This window comes from Enhydra lutris, unplaced genomic scaffold (assembly GCF_002288905.1).
Source record: "Enhydra lutris kenyoni isolate GAN:26980312 unplaced genomic scaffold, ASM228890v2 scaffoldscaffold26, whole genome shotgun sequence".
NCBI lineage: Eukaryota > Metazoa > Chordata > Mammalia > Carnivora > Mustelidae > Enhydra > Enhydra lutris.
Window position 1 is genome coordinate 23,829,632 of NW_019154110.1, and position 22,459 is coordinate 23,852,090.

The 22,459-nt window shown below is 39.3% G+C and overlaps 1 protein-coding gene across 1 annotated transcript in view; it reads right to left on the reverse strand.

Annotated features, from left to right (window-relative positions):
• Positions 1 to 20,028, reverse strand: part of LOC111151354 (aminopeptidase puromycin sensitive) — an 83,522-nt gene extending 63,494 nt beyond the window's left edge. Inside the window, exons 1-2 of the mRNA XM_022509316.1 lie at positions 19,552 to 20,028; positions 9,603 to 9,687 (exon numbers count right to left, since the gene is read on the reverse strand). Of these exons, the coding sequence (XP_022365024.1) occupies positions 9,603 to 9,687; positions 19,552 to 19,812 (346 nt within the window). The 5' untranslated portion in view covers positions 19,813 to 20,028. The remainder of the gene's footprint in view (positions 1 to 9,602; positions 9,688 to 19,551) is intronic.
• Positions 20,029 to 22,459: the final 2,431 nt, after the last annotated feature.

Sequence of the window (22,459 nt, forward strand, 5' to 3'; positions counted from 1 at the left end):
ATGCCAAAAACTCCAAACGTAAGCATACCATATTCAAACTTTGGAAAAATCAAACATAAAGAAAAAGTCTTGAAAGAAGCCAGGAGAAAAAACACTTTATCGAGAGCAAGATAAGAATTAAATTCAACTTCTCAGAAACCACGCAAGCAAGAAGACAATGGAATGAAATATTTAAAGGGCTGAGAAAGAAAAACTAACTAGAATTCTGTATCCTTCAAATTGATCCTTCAAAAGTGAAAGAGAATGTTCCTCTCAATCTTGCTGTGAACCTAAACTGCTCTGAAAACATTAAGTCTTCAAAAAAAAAAAAAAAAAAAAAATGGGGAGAGGAGCACATGGGTGGCTCAGTTGTTAAGCGTCCAACTCTCAGCTCGGCTCAGGTCATGATCTCAGGGTCGTAAGACATAGCCCCACATGGGGCTCCATGCTCAATGTGTAATCTGTTTAAGATTTTTTCCCCTCCCTCCCACTCTGCTCCTCTGCCTGCTCATGTTCTCTCCCTCAGATAGATAAATAAATAAATAAAATACATCTTTTTAAAAAGTGGGGAGAAATAGACTTTTGTCAGACAAACAAAAATTGGGGGAATTTGTTGCAAGTAGATATGCTTTTGCAAGATATGTTAAAAGAAGTTCTTTAGAGAAAAGGAAAATGACACAGATTAGAAACTTGGATCTACATAAAGAGAGAGCATCAGAGAATGAATAAAAGAAGGTAAAATAAAAATGTTTATGTTTGTGGGGCGCCTGGGTGGCTCAGTGGTTAAAGCCTCTGCCTTCGGCTCAGGTCATGATCCCAGGGTCCTGGGATCAAGCCTCACATCGGGCTCTCTGCTCGGCAGGGAGCCTGCCTCTTCCTCCTCTCTCTCTCTGCCTGCCTCTCTGCCTACTTGTGATCTGTCTGTCAAATAAATAAAAATCTTAAAAAAAAAAAAGTTTATGTTTGTTATTTTTAATTGATCTAAAAGGTAACTGTTTTAAGTATCAATAGTAACAATGTATTTGATTATGTTGGCTTCTGTGTATGTTTATGCATAAGTGAAATGAATGACAGCAATGAAACAAAGGATGGCAGGAAGAAACTGGTCATATTTTGTTATTATAAGGTACTTGGTACTATTTGTGAAGCATTATGGTACTATCCGAAAGTGACTGGATTAATTACAAATATATATTGCAAACATAGGGCAACCACTAAAAAAACCTTTTCAGATTAAAAGTAAAGGAACAGAAAAAGATATACTAACACTAATCAAAAGAAAGTGGGAGTAGCTGCATTAATTTCAGACAGCAGACTTTAAAGCAAGAGAAGTTAAAAGGAACGTTACATAATGAGAAGGGGGGCAATACTCCAGCAAGACATAACAATTCTTTTTTTTTTTTAAGATTTTATTTATTTATTTGACAGACAGAGATTACAAGTAGGCAGAGAGGCAGTCAGAGAGAGGAGGAAGCAGACTCCCTGCTGAGCAGAGAGGCTGATGTGGGGCTCGATCCCAAGACCATGGGATCATGACCTGAGCCGAAGGCAGAGGCTTTAACCCACTGAGCCACCCAGGCGCCCCAAGACGTAACAATTCTTAATGTGGATGCATCTAATAATAAAGCATCAAAATACATGAGGCAAAAACTGACAGAATGGCAAGGAGGAACAGATGAATCTACTATTAGAGCTGGAGACTTTAACAGCCTTCTATCGGAAATAAACAAATTCAGCAGCAGAAATCTGTAAGGATATATTTGAACTCAATAGCACCACCAACCAATTGGGTATCTGTTGACAATTTCATCAAACAACAGCTTGTGTTACACATTTTACTCAAGCTCATTTGGACCATTCAACAAGACAGACCATATTCTTGGTCACAGACACACTTGAACTAATTTAAAAAAAAAAAAAAAGAAAGAAAGAAATCATAAAATGTCTGCTCTCTGACCACAAAGGAATTAAACTAGAAATCAGTAACAGAACTACAGCTGGAAAAATCCTCAAACAATTAGAAATTAAATAATTATAATACTTCTATTTTTTTTTAAGATTTTATTTCTTTATTTGACAGAGATCACAAGTAGGCAGAGAGAGAGGAAGGGAAGCAGGCTCCCTGCTGAGCGGAGAGCCCAATGTGGGGCTGGATCCCAGGACCCCAGGACCATAACCCGAGCGGAAGGCAGAGGCTTTAACCCACTGAGCCACCCAGGCGCCTCTATAATACTTCTAAATAACACATAGGTCAAAGAAGAACCCTCAAGAGAAATCTTTAAATATTTTTAACTCAACGAAAATGAAAATACAACTTGCAAAGTTTGTGAGATTCAGGGAGAGCGGTGTTTATAGGGAAATTTACAGTACTGCAACCCTATACCACAAAATCAATCATCTAGGGGTACCTGGCTGGCTCAATCAGTAGAGCTTAAGATCTAGCCCCACAGGGCATAAAGCTTACTTCAAAATTAAAAATAAATCAAATAAATTATCTAAGCTTCCATCTTAGGAAACTAGAAAAAGAACAAATTAAATCCAAAATAAGCCACAGGAAAAAAAAAATAATTAAAATTAGAGCAGGGGTGCTTGGTTGGCTCAGTTGGTTAAGGGGCTGCTTTTGGCTCAGGTCATGATCCCAGGGTCCTGGAATTGAGCCCCTCGTCAGGCTCCCTGCTCAGTAGGAAGCCTGCTTTTACCTCTCCCACTCTCCCGGCCTGTGTTCCCTCTCTCACTGTCTCTCTCTGTCAAATAAATCAATAAATAAAATCTTAAAAAAAAAAAAAACCAACAAAAACAAAAGTTGATTCTTTGGGGAAAAAAAAAATCAACAAAATCAATAAGCCTCAAGCCAGGTTAAGAGAAAAGGGAGAAAACACAATTACTAAAATCAGGAGCCTAGATGGCTCAGTCAGTTAAACCTCCTGACTCTTGGTTTTCGCTCAAGTCATGATCTCAAAGTCATGGGATCCAGCTCCGCACCAAGCTCCATGCTCAGCATGGAGTCTGCTTGGGAGTCTCTCTCTCTCTCTCTCTCCCTCTGCCCCTCCCGTCCCCTTTCTCTCTCTAAAGTAAATAAATCTTTTTTTTTTCTTTTTTTAAAGAACTGAAAGAGAGAACATCACTACAGATCCCATGGACATTAAAAAAATGATACAGGAGGGGCACCTGCGTGGCTCAGTCAGTTAAGCCACCAATTCTTGATTTTGGTTCAGGTCATAATCTCAGGGTCATGATAATAGCCCTGTATTGGGCTCTGTGCTGGGCATGGAGCCTACTTAAGAGTCCCTCTCATTCTGCCTCTCCCCCCACTCAAAAAAATGAATAAGTTAAATTAAATTTAAAAATAATACAGGAATATTATAAACAAATCTCTGCCCCAAATCTAAAAACCTCAATCAAATGGACCAATTCCTTGAAACACACAATCTACTAAAACACAATCTACTAAAACTAAAAGAAGAAGAAAACAGATAACCTAAATAGCTATGTATCTTTTAAGGAAGTTGAATCAGGGCGCCTGGGTGCTTCAGTTGGTTGAGTGTCTGACTCCTGGTTTCAGCTCAGGTCATCTTAGGGTGGTGAGTTCAAGCCCTATATTGGGCTCCACATTCAGTGGGGAGTCTGCTTTAGATTCTCTCTCCGCCCCTCCCCCACCCACTCATAAGCACATGCTCTCTAAAATAAATAAATAAGTCTTTAAAAATTAAAAAAAAAAAAAAGAAGAAGAAGAAGAAGAAACTGAATCAATAATGATCTTCCAAAACAGAAAGCATAGGTTCAGACAGGTTCACTTGTGAATTCTACCAAACATTTAAGTAAGAAATGGTATGTATTTTCTACAATCCAATCTGTTCCAGAGCATTGAAGCAGAAAGAATACTTCCTAATTCATTTTATGAAGCCTGCATTACCCTATTATCAAAACAAAAGACACATAAGAAAACTATAGACCAGTGTCTCTTATTAACATAAATACAAAAATCCTCAACAAAATATTAGCAAATCGAATCCAACAATATATAAAAAGAATTAATTATATGCCATGACCAAGTGGGATTTATCCTATTATGCAAGGCAGTTTCAACACACAAAAATCAATCAACGTACTTCATCACGTCAACAGTCTAAAGTAGAAATATCACACAACTACAGAAGATGCAGAAAAAGCATCTAACAAAATCCAATACCCATTCATGATAAAATCTCTCAGCAAAGTAGGAATAAAGATGAATTTCTTCAACTTGAGATAGAACACCTACAAAAACCCTACAACTAACATCATATTTCATGGTGAGAAAGTCCAAGCTTTCCAGCTAAGATGAGGAACAAAGCAAAGATGTCTCACCACTGTTTTTCAACATTGTACTGAAAAGTCCTAGGTAATGTAATAAGACAAGAAAAGGAAATAAAAGGTATACATATTGGGATAGTAGAAATAAAACTGTCCTTGTTCACAGATGATGTGGTCATGTAGAAAATTCAAAGGAATCAGCAAAAAAACTCCTGGAACTAATGAGCAATTATAATAAGGTTGCAGGATATAAGATAAATATATATAAGTCAATCACTTTTCTACATACCAGTAATGAATAAGTGGTATTTGAAATTGAAAACTCTTTATCATTTACATTATCATACTCAAAAACAAAATACTTAAGTATAAATCTAACAAAATATATGTAAGATCCAGGAGAAAAACTACTAAATTCTCATAATAGATATTAAAGAACTAAATAAATGGAGAGATAATCCATGTTCATGGGTTAAGATTCCATATTGTCAAGACATCAGTTCCTCCCAACTTGATCTATAGATTCAATCCCAATCCCAATAAAAATCCCAGAAAGTTATTTCATGGATACTGAAAAACTGATTCTAAACTTTATATGCAGGGGTGTCTGGGTGGCTCAGTCATTAAGCGTCTGCCTTCAACTCAGGTCCTGATCCCAGGGTCCTGGCATCCAGCCCCACATCAGGCTCACTGCTCAGCAGGGAGCCTGCTTCTCTCTCTCCCACAATCCCTGCTTGTGTTCCCTCTCTCGCTGAACCTCTCTGTCAAATAAATAAATAAAATCTTTTAAAAAAAACAAACAAAACAAAACCCACAGCATGTATAACACCAAGAGTGAACCCTAATGTAAACTACGGACTTTGTTAATGAGGTGCCAAGGTAAGTTTCACTGACTGTAACAATTGTACCACTTTGGTTCAGGATGTTGATAATGAGGGAAGAGAAGGGTGGGTGGGACAAGGAATACAGAGGAAATCTCTGTACTTTTTACTCCAAACTGCTCTGAAAAATAAAGTTTATTAGTAGGAAAAATAGAATCAGCATTTTTTAAAAAGAGTCTTATTTATTTGACAGAGAGAGGGAGAGAGAGAGTGCACACAAGCAGGGGGAGTAGGCAGAGGGGGAAGCAGGCTCCCGCTGAGCAAGGAACCTGACATGGGGCTCAATCCCAATATCCTGGGATTATAACCTGAGCCGAAGGCAGACACTTAACCGACTGAGCCACCCAGGTGCCCATAAAATCACCATTTAACTCAGAAAACAGAATGCCCTGAAAGTTACCAAAGACCTGGGAAAACATCTGGTTCCTCAATATAGCCCGGAGTAGTGGTTAGCTTATGCATTAACACGAAGAACAATAGCACATAATAGACTTTATGTTTGAAATCCCCAAAACTCAATATACTCAGAACTTGTAAATAAAGTGGAGGCAAAAGAAAAACAAGAGCTCAGAAATAAGGCCACTGTAGTGCCCAAAAAACTTTAAAAGCTTCCTGAAAAGAGGTATTCTGAATTTTTAAAAGGATATACCACTGGAACATGTACAGCAAACTAAAATAATCTCTTAAATATATTAAATAGTAATATAGCATATTATATGCCAGTTTCAATTAAGAATCTAGAAGACTCTCAAAAGGCTTTTCGCTCTTTTTAACAAGACAGCTATGCTCAAGTCTTATCTTCATGTCCAAGTGATAAAAAATATGCATAACACACAGTTCCCTGGTAGGTTGCAAATTCAACAGATGTCACTATAGCCCCCAAAAATGTTGTTGGCCTGAAAAGTTCTTTAAAATTTGAATACATTTAAGTATTCTTTAATACTTTCTTTGGTCTGGCCTCTGTCCCAACATTCTCGCTTTGCTACATCCAGTCCAATTCACTCGTGTTTGTTATTTCCTTAATCCCAACCGTAACTTTGGTTTGAGGCCCCCTACCTTATATTGTTATTTGTATTACTAAACTTATACTTTGATTCCTTTCATTTAAAATTTCCTTATGAAATTCTGCATCATATTCCAATACATTTGTATTAGAAATGGATATTTCCTCTTCTCTTTCAATATCCCACATTTCAGAGCTAGCACTTAATTAGTCATGCATGTATTTTCAGAATGATGACAAAAACAACTCTTGCAAAGAGATGGTGGTTTATTGCTATTCCTAATCTACACTTAACTGCATGACGACGGAATATAGATCACTGATGGGCTTATAAAGGCCTACTGAAGCTCGTGATAAAGGCCTCTGATTGAGTGTGAGGAACAATTCCTTATTCCTCAAGTTCATAGTTTTGCTCAAAATTGTTACTATTTGGCAGTATTTCTGACTAGCTGCTTCATCCTCTCATTAACATGCGCTCATCTGCACACTGAAAAATGTACCTCTGTTTCAAGAAGAAACGTGTTAAGATTTACATGCCTTGCATGGATAAGGCAGAGTGATGCTGGTGGATCTGAGGCTAGAATCAGAACTTTGAATGGAACAGGGAAAATTTCTTCCTTACACAGCTAATGCTACAAACATACCTGAGAGAGTATACTAAGGGAAAAGTTAATACAAAACTTTCAAGTGATCAATGTCCGTGTGGTTATGCCCAAGCCATCTATTAATGATAAATTAAAAGTCTCATTACCTGTCAGGACCTGAGTTCAGGCACTCCTGCGGAAGCTGGTGACAATACTAACCCCTGCACTCACTGTGTAGGGAGGTGCACTCCTTGCACTGGGGCTTAAGTGCTAGTGATTTCACCAACCCTTGAAGTGCAGAACAGTAAAAAAACAGTTTTCAGCCGTTTTTCTTACTGAGTTCTCATTTTTTAAATATTACAAAGATCTCAATTAGGTTTTAAAATAAGTTATTTTTGTTGAAAAGGCAGTGCCTTAGTTTAAAGAGACACACGCCAATAGGTCTTTCTGGGTCACTGCACAAACCACAAGACAGCTTCTTTTTCATCAATTAAAAATTTACACAAAGAAGCAACAATTTCATGCCTTCGAACGACTTTCTGATTTTACTGTAAAGTACCAAGATTTAGTGGCTACACATATGTAACTCGGTCTTACAGAAGGCAATCATAACTATTAATAGGTACTGTACTAAAGGAGATCAGCCGAGTTAAAAAATGGTACCTTTCCTATTGACTCAGTTATTCCCCTGTCAAACCATACCACCCTGGAAGGAGCTGGCAATCAAATCTGCAACTACTAATTTCTAAAGAACAACATGTTGTACTCTTCCATACAGTAAAAATCAAGAAATGCTACTATGCCCAAGGATAAAATTACACTGTGTATGTATCTGGAAGGCCAAAACTGTTTCTGACTGAAACCTTAAAATGCCACATTAGTACAATTTTCCATTCTCTTATACTCTCAAATTAGATGAGCTTACACATGACTCTAGGTTTTTCCCATTGCTGTAGGAGAAATGAGTTGAAAAATACCCCTTAGCTAGTTTTGAAGAAAATATTTTATGTACCTAAAAAAGAGTAATGTTTTATCTGAATCTCTCTCCAAATCCCCTTCACTTCTACAAGCTTTCTTTTCTCTTCTGACCCTCTTAGAACACAAACACTGCTATTCTAACTATTAGGAGCTTGGCACCATTCAGTTATGCATACTCAAAGCATTTGAGTTCTCTGAATTCTTCCCTGGCATTTTAGTAGAGGAAGATAAAAACAAACCTGAGCTGAAACCATGCCAACTGGAGGGTGCGAGTATATTTTACAATCTCTTCCTATCTATAGTGGCACCATTTTAAAACTACATCAAATTTAAATGTTCTCTACCTACAACAGAGCAAGCTTGCCTTGATATGCTTGGCTAAAATGCTTACATTTTTCTTCACAGATAAAGAAATTAAATAACCCCTCTTTCATTTACCCAAACAATTTTTTAATGTTGGCACTCATCCAAAGTCCATTTGAAGGATCTGTTCCTCTAGCTTAAAATCACAGCAATTTGATCTCATTTACAAACAACTGAACAATAAGTACTTCTTGGCAATACTCTGCTCCACTGCTACTTTTTTTTTGGGAGGGGGGTCATTCTATGGACAAGATAATTTAAGAAAAATTCATGAAATAAATACAGCTCGGCCTTAAAATATTACTTGTATGCTTCTTTTCAGTGTAAAGGAGAGGGGGAAGAGCAATACAAAATGTGAACTAAAAGGCCAAATTTCTAACTTATTTGATATCAAATGAAAAGATTTTCTTTTCTTTTCTTTCCTTTTTTTTTTTTTTTTTTAAAGTAAGCTCTACGTGCCAAGTGGGGCTTGAACTCACAACCCTGAGATCAAGAGCTGCATGCTCTACTAGCTGAGCCAGCCAGGCACCCTGATAGCAAACCAAAAATTTTCTAACAGGAAGTCGCATAGTAGTGAAGACTAACCAAAAGATCATTCTGTCAAAAGTAAAAAGCACTTCAGTTCCAGTATTAATACACTTGTGACTTCATGCCAAACATGACAACTTTTTAAAATGGAGCTTATGTGGGAATAAGATTTCAGGCCAAAACAGACTACTCAATTTAATCCATTGTTACAATTACAAGGTCTAAAATAGTTCTCATTTTGAAGATGCTAATTGAGTTCCCAGGCATTCTATATATTTCCTTTTAACATATTCTTACTTTGTAACTAACTTGGTCATCTAGCTTCTAACCTCCACATTCCATCCCGCAGGACAAATATTTTTCTCTCAGTTGTGAATAAGATTTATTATTCCAATTTTAATCTATTGCTCAAGAGGGAAAAAAAAAATCTTTAAGAAAACCACATATGAACTAAGCCACCTTGATAAACCAATCTTTCATGTTCAAAGCACTTATTTAAAAAATATCTCTTCAGTTTTGGGTGCCTTGGTGGTGTGGTCAATTGGGCGAGTGACTCTTGGTTTCAGCTCAGGTTGTGACCTCGGGGTTGTGGGATCAAGCCCTGCGTCGGGCTCCATGGTCAGTGCAGAGTCTACTTGGGATTCTCTCTGTCCCTCCCACTCAAGCTCTCTCTCTCTCTCTCTCTAAAATAAATAAATTAATTTAAAAAAATAACTCTTTAGCTTTATATGCATGGTATTATATTCATTTTACATTTATGGAAATGTAATCTGCCTAGGGTTACAAAATATGTTAACATTTGAAGTAGAATTAGAATGTGGCATCTCCTTTATCTCATAGTACAGATTATTAAAATATTTCCCACGAACATCTAAAAATGTTTCCTATTTCTAAAGTAACAAACACTGCTACCTTAATCTGAAAATGTATATGCCACCACACATACATGATACACACAGAGAGACAGCAAATTAAATGGAAAACAGCTCTTACCTTCATCTCCCTCTGGTGCATATGAAGCTGTAATAATGTCAATATCAGCACAATTCATCACAATCTGATTGGTTGCCTGCCTCACCTAAGGGGAAAAGAAAAACCAGCAGTGTCAGAAATAGCCAAGATTAATAACATGTACATCTTCATCTTGGCCTAATGTATGGCACAGGGCATTTTTTTAAGCCCAGACATCACTAAAACCTAGACTGAGTATTTATACCTCAATGGTAAAAAATAAATGAGTAGTTTTAAGTAATCTAAGGCAATTCACATTTTCCGAATTATATTAAAAGCAACCATAAACACTTAAGTATTTTAGACTTTAAGCATCTGACCAATGAGCTAAATAAAAGCATTTTTTCCTACTTAAGCTTTTATTCAAAACAATTAAAACTTTCCAAATTAAAAATTAATTAGGAAACATTTCTTGTATGTTGCAATTAATTATGTATTTCAACCTACACATCAAACCCATCATAAGACCTTCTTTAAGGATAGAGGAAGAAAAGTGGTATCATAAATCATGTCAAAACTTCATAAGACACTCTTTAAATTTTTTTCTCTTATCAAGGGAACATTTTGGATATAACAGACACTAATGACTCACCACCAAGATTAAATAAACTTTTTAAGATTTTGTCTTACTTACTTCAGATCCCCCCCAATAAAATATAGATATAATGAAAGCTCCATCCTCGCTTCCTCATTACATGGAGATAACCACCTCATAAGGCTAATGTACCTCTTTATCATGTATATATAGTACTTCTGCTACATATATAAAGATCAGTAAGCAATGTTTTTAGTTTTATACAAATACCTTTGCACCTGCTTTTTTCATTTAACATTGTTTCTGAGATGGGTAAATGTAGACAGATACAGATCTAATTCATTAATTTTAACTCCTATATAGTATTCCATTATAAAAATAAACCAGTTATTTATCCATTTCCTTCCTAAAGGAAGTTAGATTATTTCCACTTTTTTGTTTTTTAAAATTGTACTATAACAAATATCTTGGTCCATGTTTTCTTATGCATATTTTTCTTTACCAAGAATATCCCAATTATGCTCTAGAGTAGTTTCAATTACCACTCCCATGAGCAAAAAGTGAAGAAATACCATGTTCGGGGTGCCTGGGTGGCTCAGTGGGTTAAGCCCCTGCCTCCGACTCAGGTCATGATCTCAGGGTCCTGCGATCGAGCCCTGCATTGGGCTCTCTGCCCAGCGGGGAGCCTGCTTCCCTCTCTCTCTCGCCTGCCTCTCTGCCTACTTGTGATCTCTATCAAAAAATAAATAAAATCTTAAAAAAAAAAAAAAAAGGAAATACCATGTTCATCATCCTCTAAAAAACTTAAAATATCTTTGACAATCTGATGGGTATTAAATGCTATTCCACCATTGCTTTAATTAGAATTTTCCTGATTAATAGTAGCACTGGTTAAGTAAGCATCTTCTCTACTTAGTTTCTTTCTCCCCCTTTTTTTTTTAGCCATTGCTTTTTCTCCGCAAATTGTTCATTTATAACCCTTGCCCACTTTTCACTTTGGTTGTAGACTTGATTTTATATACTTGCTGCATTTAAACAGAACCTCAGATTCATTTTCAGACCATTCATTTGAATGGTCTGAATTTAAAATAACAAAAATCTGGGGCTCCTGCGTGGCTCATTCGGTTATTGGTTTCATTGGTTTCAGTTCAGGTCATGCTCTCATGGTTGTGAGATGGAGCCCTACATGGGGCTCCCCTGCTCAAGGTGGAGTGCGCTTCAGATCTCTCTAGATCTGAATGTGGCAGTTTTTTTTTTTTAAAGATTTTATTTATTTATTTGACAGATAGAGATCACAGGTAGGCAGAGAGGCAGGCAGAGAGAGAGAGGAGGAAGCAGGCTCCCTGCCGAGCAGAGAGCCCGATGCGGGGCTCGATCCCAGGACCCTGGGACCATGACCCGAGCCGAAGGCAGAGGCTTTAACCCACTGAGCCACCCAGGCGCCCCTGAATGTGGCAGTTTTGAAGAAAATAGTTTTTCTATCCCCTTCAGCCTCTCCCTCCCCCTCAGTCCCTCCCTGCTCACGGGCAGACACACTCTTTCCCTCTCAAATAAATAAATAAAATCTAAAAATAAAATAACAAAAGTACAGATGCCCTAAATCACAAACAAATGTCTACAGAGGCCAGCCAAGCAGGTGAGTAGAGTAGGCCAGGGGAAGGCTATGGATAAAGGAAGGAGAAGTAGTCATTTCTTGGAGCTAACCAATTACTGCTATATTGAAAAGCAGACTCCATATTGACAGATCTTCCAACTACAAAAAAACAAAAAACAAAAACAAACCCCACAGGGGCTCCTACTTGGCTCTTTTGGTAGGGCATGTGCAACTCTTGATCTCTGGGTCTGAGTCGAGCCCCACACTGGACAGAAAGATTTAAAAAAAAAAAAAAAAAGCCACAAATTTCAGATTTCATGTACCATCTCCCAAATTGTAACTGATGGCAACTAACACAAAATTTGCAAGAACACTGTGCAGTCCAAACAAAACCCACAGTAGGTCAATACTGCCTTGAGATCACTAACAGAACACAGAACCAGGTAAGGACACAAGAGTAATATAATGTCTGTATGAAAAAGCTATACCAAAGAGTAATCATTTTATTAATAACCAATAAATAAACACGATTAATCTCAAACTAAAATTACCTGACCTAAGTTACAGATACATATTAGTAAGCCTGTAAAAATTGCTAACATATAATGTGAAACTATTTTGGCTCATTAAAAAACAATCCTTTTCAGGGACTTGCTAGGTCAGTTGGTAGAGCATGAGACTCTTGATCTTGGGGATATGAGTTCAAGCCCCACACTGGGTGTAGAGCTTAGTTTAAAAAAAAAAAAAATCCTTTTTCATAAATCTTTCTGTTTCTAAACAAAAATGTCATTCAATGAACTTAAAAAAAAATTTTTTTTAAGTGGCAGGAGCATCTGGCTGGCTCAGTCCATATAGCATGCAACTCTTGATCTTGCCCCATGTTACATACAGAGATTACTTAAAAATAAAATCTTTAATTAAAAAATAAATTAAACTGGGCGCCTGGGTGGCTCAGTGGGTTAAGCCGCTGCCTTCAGCTCAGGTCATGATCTCAGGGTCCTGGGATCGAGTCCCGCATCGGGCTCTCTGCTCCACAGGGAGCCTGCTTCTTCCTCTCTCTCTGCCTGCCTCTCTGCCTACTTGTGATCTCTGTCTGTCAAATAAATAAATAAAATCTTAAAAAAAAAATTAAACTAATCTTTAAATATATAAATAAACAAATAATTTTTGTAAGTGGTAATATTCCTTCACACCATTTACTTCATCAGGAACATTCCTAAACAGTAACAAAACCTTTCTGTCCCAACTCGCCATTTATAGCACTGCACTTGAACAAATAAAGCAGAAAAGATCCCTGTGCCTATTTATAAATTCACTTTTAAAAAATTCAGCAACACAGAGAAATGAAGCACTTAATGAGGCTGGGGTGGGCTGCAGGGAGGTGTCTCCAAAAAGTAAAAATGAATAAAAACCTTCCAGAGTTTGAAGTTTATGCCAACAGGATAATAACAGCAGTTTAGTTACACATCTTCATCTCTACTGAGGCAAGCATATTTTCATCCAACAACATCTACAGTGAATTTAATGGTAACCAAGCAGTTAATCTGCCAATGTCAAGAGAGCTGTACAACACTACATACGCCAATTGACATTCACCTCACTACTACTTAACATTCTGAGGGAAAGAGTTTGCATACTTTGGAAAGGCACAGTCTACAACATCCATTTACAAGTACATTCTAATTTCTCCTGTATTTAGGGGAAACCCACCTGTTTATACTACTGAGTTAAGCTGCTTGTTGAATAGCTAATAATTTTTTTTTTCCAAGACGCTGCCATTTCTGGAAGGGTGGGAGGGAAGAACCAAAGGAATAAAAATACTTATCTTAGTAATAGAACTCAAATTTTAAAAAATCTCACTGTATACTCTGCCTCATCTTAACCATGTCCTTTAAACAGGATAGAAAGTGTTTGTTTTAGTACTTAGTACCTGATTCACGGTAATCAGTTAATAGATATTGTTATTAAGACACACACACAGAGGGGCATGTGGCTACCTCAGGTGGTAAAGCATGCAACCCTTGATCTCAGGGTTGTGAGTTCAAGCCCCACACTGGGCACAGAGTTTACTTTAAAAAAAAAAAAAAAAAGGCATACACAGAGACCAAGATTAAATGTGCTATAATCATAAAGATGTTCCTCCAAATATCATCTAACAGCATTCACCTAACAGTTTATAAAGTGTCTATCAGAATGACAGAAAATTTCAAAGCTTTGTGCTACATTATATAGTACTTTGGAGGTCAACATACATGTACAGATTTTAAATACCTACATAGATTTAAGTGCTTCAGTGCCACACTGTAACACTGCTCTTTTTTATGTTTTCCCCACAATAGCACTGACCTGATGATTCAGTACATGAATTCTCACATCTAACATCACCATTAGTGATACTTTCCACTACCAAAAATACAGGTAATAATTCAAAGGAATTTCAGCATTAAGATCTTGACAGTTTGCAAGCTTAAAATAGAAGCAAAATGTTAAAGTAGGCATATATATCTTGTAGATAACAAGCTCACTTTCAACATCTCCATTTGATGCTACTAAAGAATGGAACACAGTGTTTCCTTTCCTTGTTTCAAACCCAGGGTTAAGTCCTCTCGGAGCCCCATGGAGCCCTGTACAGACTGCACTGCAACTCAACCAAACACCAAGTAATGGCTCTATTGAAGAGGCAGCTTGACCACTGGTAACAATTTTACAATGGAAGTTTCCTATGAGTTAGGAAGGCAGCAATGTGAAATTTTTTTTTTCCTGAATGAGTCTTTATTATGATCACTCAGAAATACATCTTAACAGGTACTATAAGACCCAAGAAGCTTTTCTGTGATTACCAAAGCCCTCAGATTTTAGTAAAAGGAAATCTCCAGTGTGACAACTCCAAACACCAGTCTGAAGCCTGAGTCACTCTGCCTTACAAGCAATTTTGTTAAAATTTTGAAATAATCATTGTCTTTGTGGAATAGGGCTGTAATTTCTAGAGACAATAAGGAGCAATTAATTAGTAAACACAAACTGAGCCAAGTTTTCTAACAAAAGAGATACAGAAAAGAGCAAGATGCAGAAAGTCAAATGTAGCACCCCAAATGTAAAAATGTTAAACATAGAGAACATTGCTGTTTATTGCTTATGGCTACTTACATACGCAATAAAACTACATATATAGGCATAATACTCACCTACCTAGAGAGAAGTTACCTCTGGGAGTGGGGGTAGGAAGAGATGGAAATGGACTTCAGTGGTATCTGTGACGTTTTATTTCCCTAAAAACATCAGGCGCAGTCTGAAGCAAATGGGGGAAAACTTTAATATATGCTAAATCTGTGTGGTGGGTTACTTTTCTGTATTTCTAAAGTATTTCCTAATTTAAAGTAAAATTTTTTTTTAAAGATTTTATTTATTTGACACACAGAGAGAGAAATCACAAGCAGGCAGAGAGGCAGGCAGAGAGAGAGAGAGGAGGAAACAGGCTCCCTGCTCAGCAGAGAGCCCGATGTGGGGCTCGATCCCAGGACCCTGAGATCATGACCTGAGCCGAAGGCAGAGGCTTTAACCCACTGAGCCACCCAGGCGCCCCTAAAGTAAAATTTTAAAGTGATTACAAGTGGCCAAATAAACTAAGAGCTACATACTTAAATGATGTTCAAAACTGTATCTCCAAGATCTGGAGAATTAATCTCAGTTAACAAGAGAGCTATCAAAAGACTCGGTCCTTTGCCACTGACTCACATACAGATTAGAATAAGATCTACTTTACAATAAGAACAGGCTCATTTATGTAGCAAAGTTCAGAGAAGCTTCATAATTTACTACTCAAGATCACATTTGTCCAGATTGTATTGATGGACAATATCAATTATCCAGAACCAGGAAGTTAAAAAAAGAAAAAGAAAAAAGAGCCTGTTTAAAAGCCAGAATAGATGATACAAAGTCCATACAATAAAGCTCATTCCCTTCACTCAGAAGAGAGTCCATCAAACCCACACTTAGAAATTTCTTTTTAAGGCCACACAAGCTTTTTTCTGGTTACTTAGACCTCTTCAGATCAAGCTCAGTAAGACAGAAGAGGGAATAAATTGCACAATAGGCAGCAACAAAGCACAATAAGCAGCAAGAAGTAATCACCCAACAGTAAGAAAAACAAACAGATATGAAACTAACAAATTATAGTGCCCAGTTTGGGGTAATCTGTGGTTATAGGTATCAATGACAGATATCCAGAATGATGTCCAGTATTTTTAAAAAGAAGAAAAGAAACAAGACTCGATTGTAAGGAACTAGAGTTTAAAAAAATAATACATTTTTGGAATATTTCCATCCAAATCAGTAAATATTTTTTAAAGTCTAAGTGCCTCAAAGGGTAAGATTCATTTATCTGGAAAATTCACTGTAAAATTCATTGCCGGATGATAGTAGATAAAGCTTAACATATAAAAGCTTCTTATATTGAGGTGTTTCATCATACATACATTTCAAGAAACAACAGAAGATCTAAACAAGTTCAATTTCTTATCACCAATCTTTCAAATTTAATTTCTTAAGACCATGTAGTGATCTAGCAAAATGTGGCACAAATTATTAATTTTACCACTTCTTTAAGTAATAAAAAAACAACCAAAATGACTGCATAGAAAATACTCAAGGGGTGCCTAGGTGGCTCAGTCAGTTAAGCATGGGTTCTTGATTTCCATTCAAGTCATGATCTTGGGGTCAGGAGATCGACCCCATGTGGGGCTCCACGCTCAGTGCAGAATCTGCTCAAGTTTCTCTCTCGCACTCCCTCTAACCCTGCACACTTATACTACCCACTCTCCAATAAACAAATAAATCTTAAAAAAAAAAAAAGAAAGAAAGAAAGAAAATATGCAAAATTTGGGCAGAAAATTCCATAACACAGAGTTGACAATAACATCCATTTAGGTGCCAAGTTTTAGCCTGCCAAACAAACTACTATATCTGTAACTCTCCTCTAAGTGCCAATTTAGTCATCACCAACATGAATATTTTGTTGGCAAAGGCCAGGGATTGTCTACTATATCCTGACTTCTGGCCTTGAAGGATGAAGTTAATTTTTTTGGCTCAGGTTAAATATTTCCATAAGAGAAAGTCCAATTACTGTATAAACCACAATGCACTCATAACAAGGCATTGTAGCCACTTACATAAACATCTTATCTATTTTTTAACTAATTATCCACAAAGCAAGAGTGTCAGAATTCAAAATAGCTACAAAAATCCATTGCTCTCAAATATCCTGAGGTAAAGGGGGGAGTGCACGGGAGGGGTGACAATGTCCCATTTCTCTAGGCCCATGGTAGCACTTTTGCAAAACCTGCTGACCTAGACCACACACACTTATGTAAAAGACAACTACTTATAAAGTCAGTGCACACTGACTAATTTCTACACCTTCCCCAGGAGTCCACACCCCAGACCAGGTTAAAAATCCACTAAGTTTCTAATATGTAACCTGTACAAATACTCTGGGCTTATCATAAAATTTTGCAACTCAAGCAACCAAGCAACTTGTATACTTTGTGTAATATGATTCCAACTGTTAGGAAACTGACCCAATACCAGTTATAAATCTAGATTTCTAGAGATACAATCCTGTCCACATTTTTAGATTTCCACAATAAGATACCTTATAATGCCACAGTTTAGACTTACTGCTCCAAATCATGGATCTCAAAAATATGAATATATGCTTTTTTAGTAATGTTAACTTTTCACCAACCTGAATTCCTTTATTCTTCCAAAGGTGGCAATGTGTACAATTAAAAAGTCCAATCATTCTTTAATAAAACCTGTTAGAATTCACTCTACTACCATCTTTCATTTGTGTTGCCCTCTAGCCTGAAAAGAATTTCTGGAAACAACTGCTTTGAAAAGCTCCTGTAACTAAAAAAGATTTATTTCCTTACACCAAATTAACAATTCCCTGTTCATGTCTAGTACATTACCATGTGCTCCCTCAATGGCCCGAAGCAGCCTTCCACATATTTCTCATCACTTTGGAAAAACAAGGAGAAAAGGGGGAAGGAGAAGCATGTCATTGCCTCTTGCTCTGTCCTAACACTTAAGTAAAACCGTCACTTCCTAATAATCACTTAAAAATCTTTATTGACAATTTTTTTTCCTGAAAATTTTCCCTAAATAGATATCTCTCAAAATTATGAACACCAGCTAATGAGGTAAATAAATAAATGATTTTTTTTTTCACATCTTAGTCTTTTCACATAATGCGAACTCATTCATCACAGGTCCTTCTTCCCCAAGGTTTGCCAAGTCACAAGACACACTACTGTTCACAATCCCTCCCATCTGCCCCCTGCCAATATATATCAAACACTCTAGTCACTTGGCTTAAACAAACAGTCTGCGAAATAACCCTCTCAAATCCTAATTTAGACTGAAGATAGACTCATTCTGATTCATATTCTTAATGGAAAATTTTTAAATCACTTGACTTTCTAAGGGGTAAGTTTTGCCTTGTGATGCAGCCGGACCCTAGGGCCCTCCTGTTTTCACACAAGCACTCCATATATGACAGGATACTTTTTAATTCTACACTTTCATACATAATTTCAATCTGAGTACTCAGCTTTCAAAGACAACTTCAAACTTTCAATTCATTCCAACACTATACGTTTCTTTCATTTTACTGCGATATCCACCCTGTCTTTTAGGTTGAGGCCTACTGGTTTTTCCTCGCTGACTACAGTAGAAAAAGACACAATATATTTACCACTCTTCTCTTTAAAAATAACTACTAAATAGTTCCCATTTTTCATCGGACTTCACATAATACATCATATAACAAGGTATGTCACAAATGTCTATTGTTTGGGACCTTTGTAGGGCATCAGTACTAATAGTCTCCGAAATCAAACAATACTTCAGATAACGTTGGGGGGGGAGCATGATTCACCAAAAACTGCAATGAAGAGTAATGGAATATTTTCAACAGTGGTATGCTAAAACTAGCAGCTTCTTTCAGAGAAGAGGACTGCTAAGCAACCATCGCTGTAACAATAAATCCACCTGCTTCACAGGCAGCAAAGCTAGGAAGAGGGGAGGAAAAGCAGAGATGGGGTCCTCCTTCAGCTTCTCTAGAGGTTAGGAGAGAACAAAGTCACTGCTGCACTGTCACTTGAGGGGAAGGGGGAGGGGGCGGATCATCTTGAAAACCCAGCCCCTGGGCCAGAGCAGGCGGGGAGAACTCAGCAAGGCTGCCTGGGATTAGCATTCTCCTTCTCACCCTCTCCCCCCTTCTAGAATCTCCCCTCCTCGCTAACGCGCGGCGGCCGGAGTCCCAGATGACCGCCCCCTTCCAATGTGTCCTCCGTGGGGCGTAGGGAGAACCAGAGAAAAGAACTGAGTCAGGAGGCTGAGACAAGAGCGTGGACTCCGATGACCCCTCTGGCCTCCTCCTACAGCCTCCAGCCTCGCCCAGAACACTACCAAGCCCAGAAGGGCCAGGGGTCGGGGAGGGGAAACCCCGCACAGGTGTGCTCGCCGGGGCTGGGGGGATGGGGGGGCCCTCGGGCAGGGCCCGCCAGCTCCCTCGCTGCTCCCCGCAGCGCGGCACTGGCCCCAGCAGGGCAGAGCACATCGGCCCGGGCGCCCCGCGGCAGCCCCAGAGGGGCGCGCCGGTCTCCGAGCCGGCCTCGCCAACCCCAGGCCCTCAGCGTCCAGGCCCGCCAGCCCGCCCGCCCTCCGGGCCGGGCCCCCAGCCCAGCCCGCGGCCTAACTGCTTGCCCCAGCTCGCCCCCGGCGCCCGAGGGTCGCCGTACCTGGGCGGCGGCCTCCAGCTTGCCCTCGAAGGTGAAGTCCAGCAAGTCAGGCTTGAGGCAAAGGCTGTAGTTGATGGGGGAGACATCGGCAGGCAACCGCTCGAAGGGCCTCTTCTCCGGCATCGCGGCGAGGCCCAGGCTGTGGAGGCGGCGGCGGCGGCGAGAAGAGCGGCTGAGGAGGAGAAGGAGGAGGGGAGGAGGCGGAGGGCCGAGGAAGAGCAGGCGGCGAGCGAGGGAGGGGGCGGCGGCTGCCAGCCACATCCACCGAGCGCGGGCGACCGCCTGAGGAGAGCGACCGGGGAGCCTGGGGGGGTAGGGGGGCGGGGGCGGGGGAGAGACCCAGCCGGAGCGCTCGGGGCCGGGAGGGAGGCAGTGCGGGCGGGCTGGCTGCCTACGGGGAAGGGGGCGGAGGGGAGGGCAGGGGAGGAGGGCCTGCAGGGAGGGAAGGAGGCGGTGGCGGCGGCAGCTGCGTGCGCGGCCCCGCCGGCCGGGCGCGCCCCCGCCGGTGTGCGCGCGCGCGCCGGGATTGGGGGCGGAGCGGTGAGGGCGCGGCCGGCTTGGGGAGAGGGTGCGGGGTCGCGGGCGCGTGCTGGGGGCGGGAGGCGGCTCGCTGCGCTGCACCTGTCAGCGTCACTGGGGAGTGCCGACTCGTGGCGGGCGGGAAGGAGCCCAGAAGGGTTTGAGAAGCAGAGGGAAGGCGTATGAGGACCCCCTCCAACCCCCAGCAGTATTTGGAAGTTGAAGCTTGTGCAACTGGCCCGTACGAGTCAGGGTAAAATGTTAAAATATCAATTCAGAGCGAAATCCCACATTGGACTTTAACCTCCACATCAGCAGAAAGCCCTGACTGGAGGCTCTTTGGCAGTAATTATTCCTATTTTAAGTAGCAACTTCAGGAGATGGTTATGAAAAGATTTGTCAGAAAACCTTTAATAATCCAGGTTTCTTAAACCAATGCGATCTGAACCTTTGAGGTAGTGATTTCAGAAGTTAGGAAGATTTTTGTTTCCATAATTTAATGTTCAAAATAAGGTACGCTTCACCTTTTTCCCGTTACATCTTTATTTCTGCTTTTTTGAACTAAAAGACCTTTACCAATTATGGCCTCTTTAAACTAGCTGTGGTTCCTTCCGTCAGTGCTGTAGATAACTCAGGAGTTGGGGTTATATACATTTTAACATAAATGTGTTCTAATTATATATAAATATGTGTTACATATTTATATTTCTTAAAGTGACAAGGGCAAGAGATTTATCCATAATCCCCATATTCCTTTATAGACCTTCTCATGTAGAACCTTTGAATTTCCAAAACTCAATGCTGAATGATATACTGGACCAGCACTGTACAACAGAAATATAATCAAGCCAACCAAGTAACTTTAAATTTTCTAGTACAACATAAAAAAAGGAAACAAGTGAAATTGATACATCATATTTAATGTAACATATCCAAAGTATCATTTCAACATGCAATCAAATGAAAAATAATGAGATTTTTTTTCCGTACCAAGGCTCTGAAATCCAGTGTGTATTTTTTTTTTTTTTATTCCAGTGTGTATTTTATATTCATAGCACATCTCAATTCTGACTAGCCACATTTCTGGTGCTCAGTTGCCATGTGAGACCAGTGGCTGTTGTCTTGGACACTGGGCCTCCCTTCTAGTCCTCTGAATCCTGCATACCTCTTTAGGACACACTGAACAACGGCAATCCTTTCAAACTAAGATGTGAGATGGAGCCTTTTGTTACATGCAGACCACTTTTAGGTCATAGAAATAAGAAGAATTTTAATAATATGTTAATCAAGTTAATATTTGAATAATAATGTATTGAGTGCTTACTAGACACTTTTCATATTTTAATTCATTTAATCCTTTCAACAGCTCTTTTAGGCATACACCATTATTCCCATTTTACAGATGAGAAAACAAGCACACATAGATTCAGTGACTTGCCCAGGATCATACAGCTAATAAATGGCAGAGCTGGCATCAGGACCCAGCCTTTTTTTTTTTCCCCTCTCCCAAAAAATTTTGCAGCAGCTTCCCTATTTTTCTCTCAGTTTTGTTTTATTCCAGTCCATCTGTATCTCGGCTTCTTACAGAGTTATTCTCATTATACAAGCACCCATAAGGCTCCCTCTTGTCTGTTAAAGCGTATTTGATTTATAACCATTTAAGGCACTCCGTAAACTGTCCTTAGACTTTTTTTTTTTTACCCTTTAACATAGATTGTCCCGTCTTAGAAAGCTAACCTGTTCGCCATTTGGCCCTTACAGTTTGCTCATTTTCTCTTCTCTACCGTTGTCATGCATTATTGCTGGAAAGACCTCCTTATCCTCTTGGATATCCTCCTTATCCCCTTCCTTCAAAACTCACCTTTTCCAGAAAGTCCTCATTGACTAACTCTACTCAGCTCCAATCCTTTCCTGTCGGTTCCCAAGTACTGGTTTTGGCTGATTTATTTGTACTTGTTCTGTAATTATACTTTTTTTAAAAAGATTTTATTTATTCGTTTGACAGAGAGAGAAAGCACAAGCTGGGGAAATAGAAGGCGGAAGGAGAAGGAAAAGCTGGCTCCCTGCTGAGCAGGGAGCCCCATGTGGGGCTTGATCCCAGGATCCTGGGATCATGACCTGAGCTGGAGGGAGACACTTAACCGACTGAGCCACCCGGGTGCCCCCCTGTAATTATACTTTTAATTTGTTTTATATGGATTTCTTTTTAAGACGTACTTCTAATTCCTTTATAACTGTCGGAACAGAGCCCTGATCCAAGTACATCTCAGTTATTGACCCAGCTAACCCATTGACCAAGAAAATATTTTACCCAGTCTGCAGCCTTTTCTTTATGTACAAGGTATGTGTCCCACAGAGAAATTATATGAACCTAAGACTAGGGGTAACC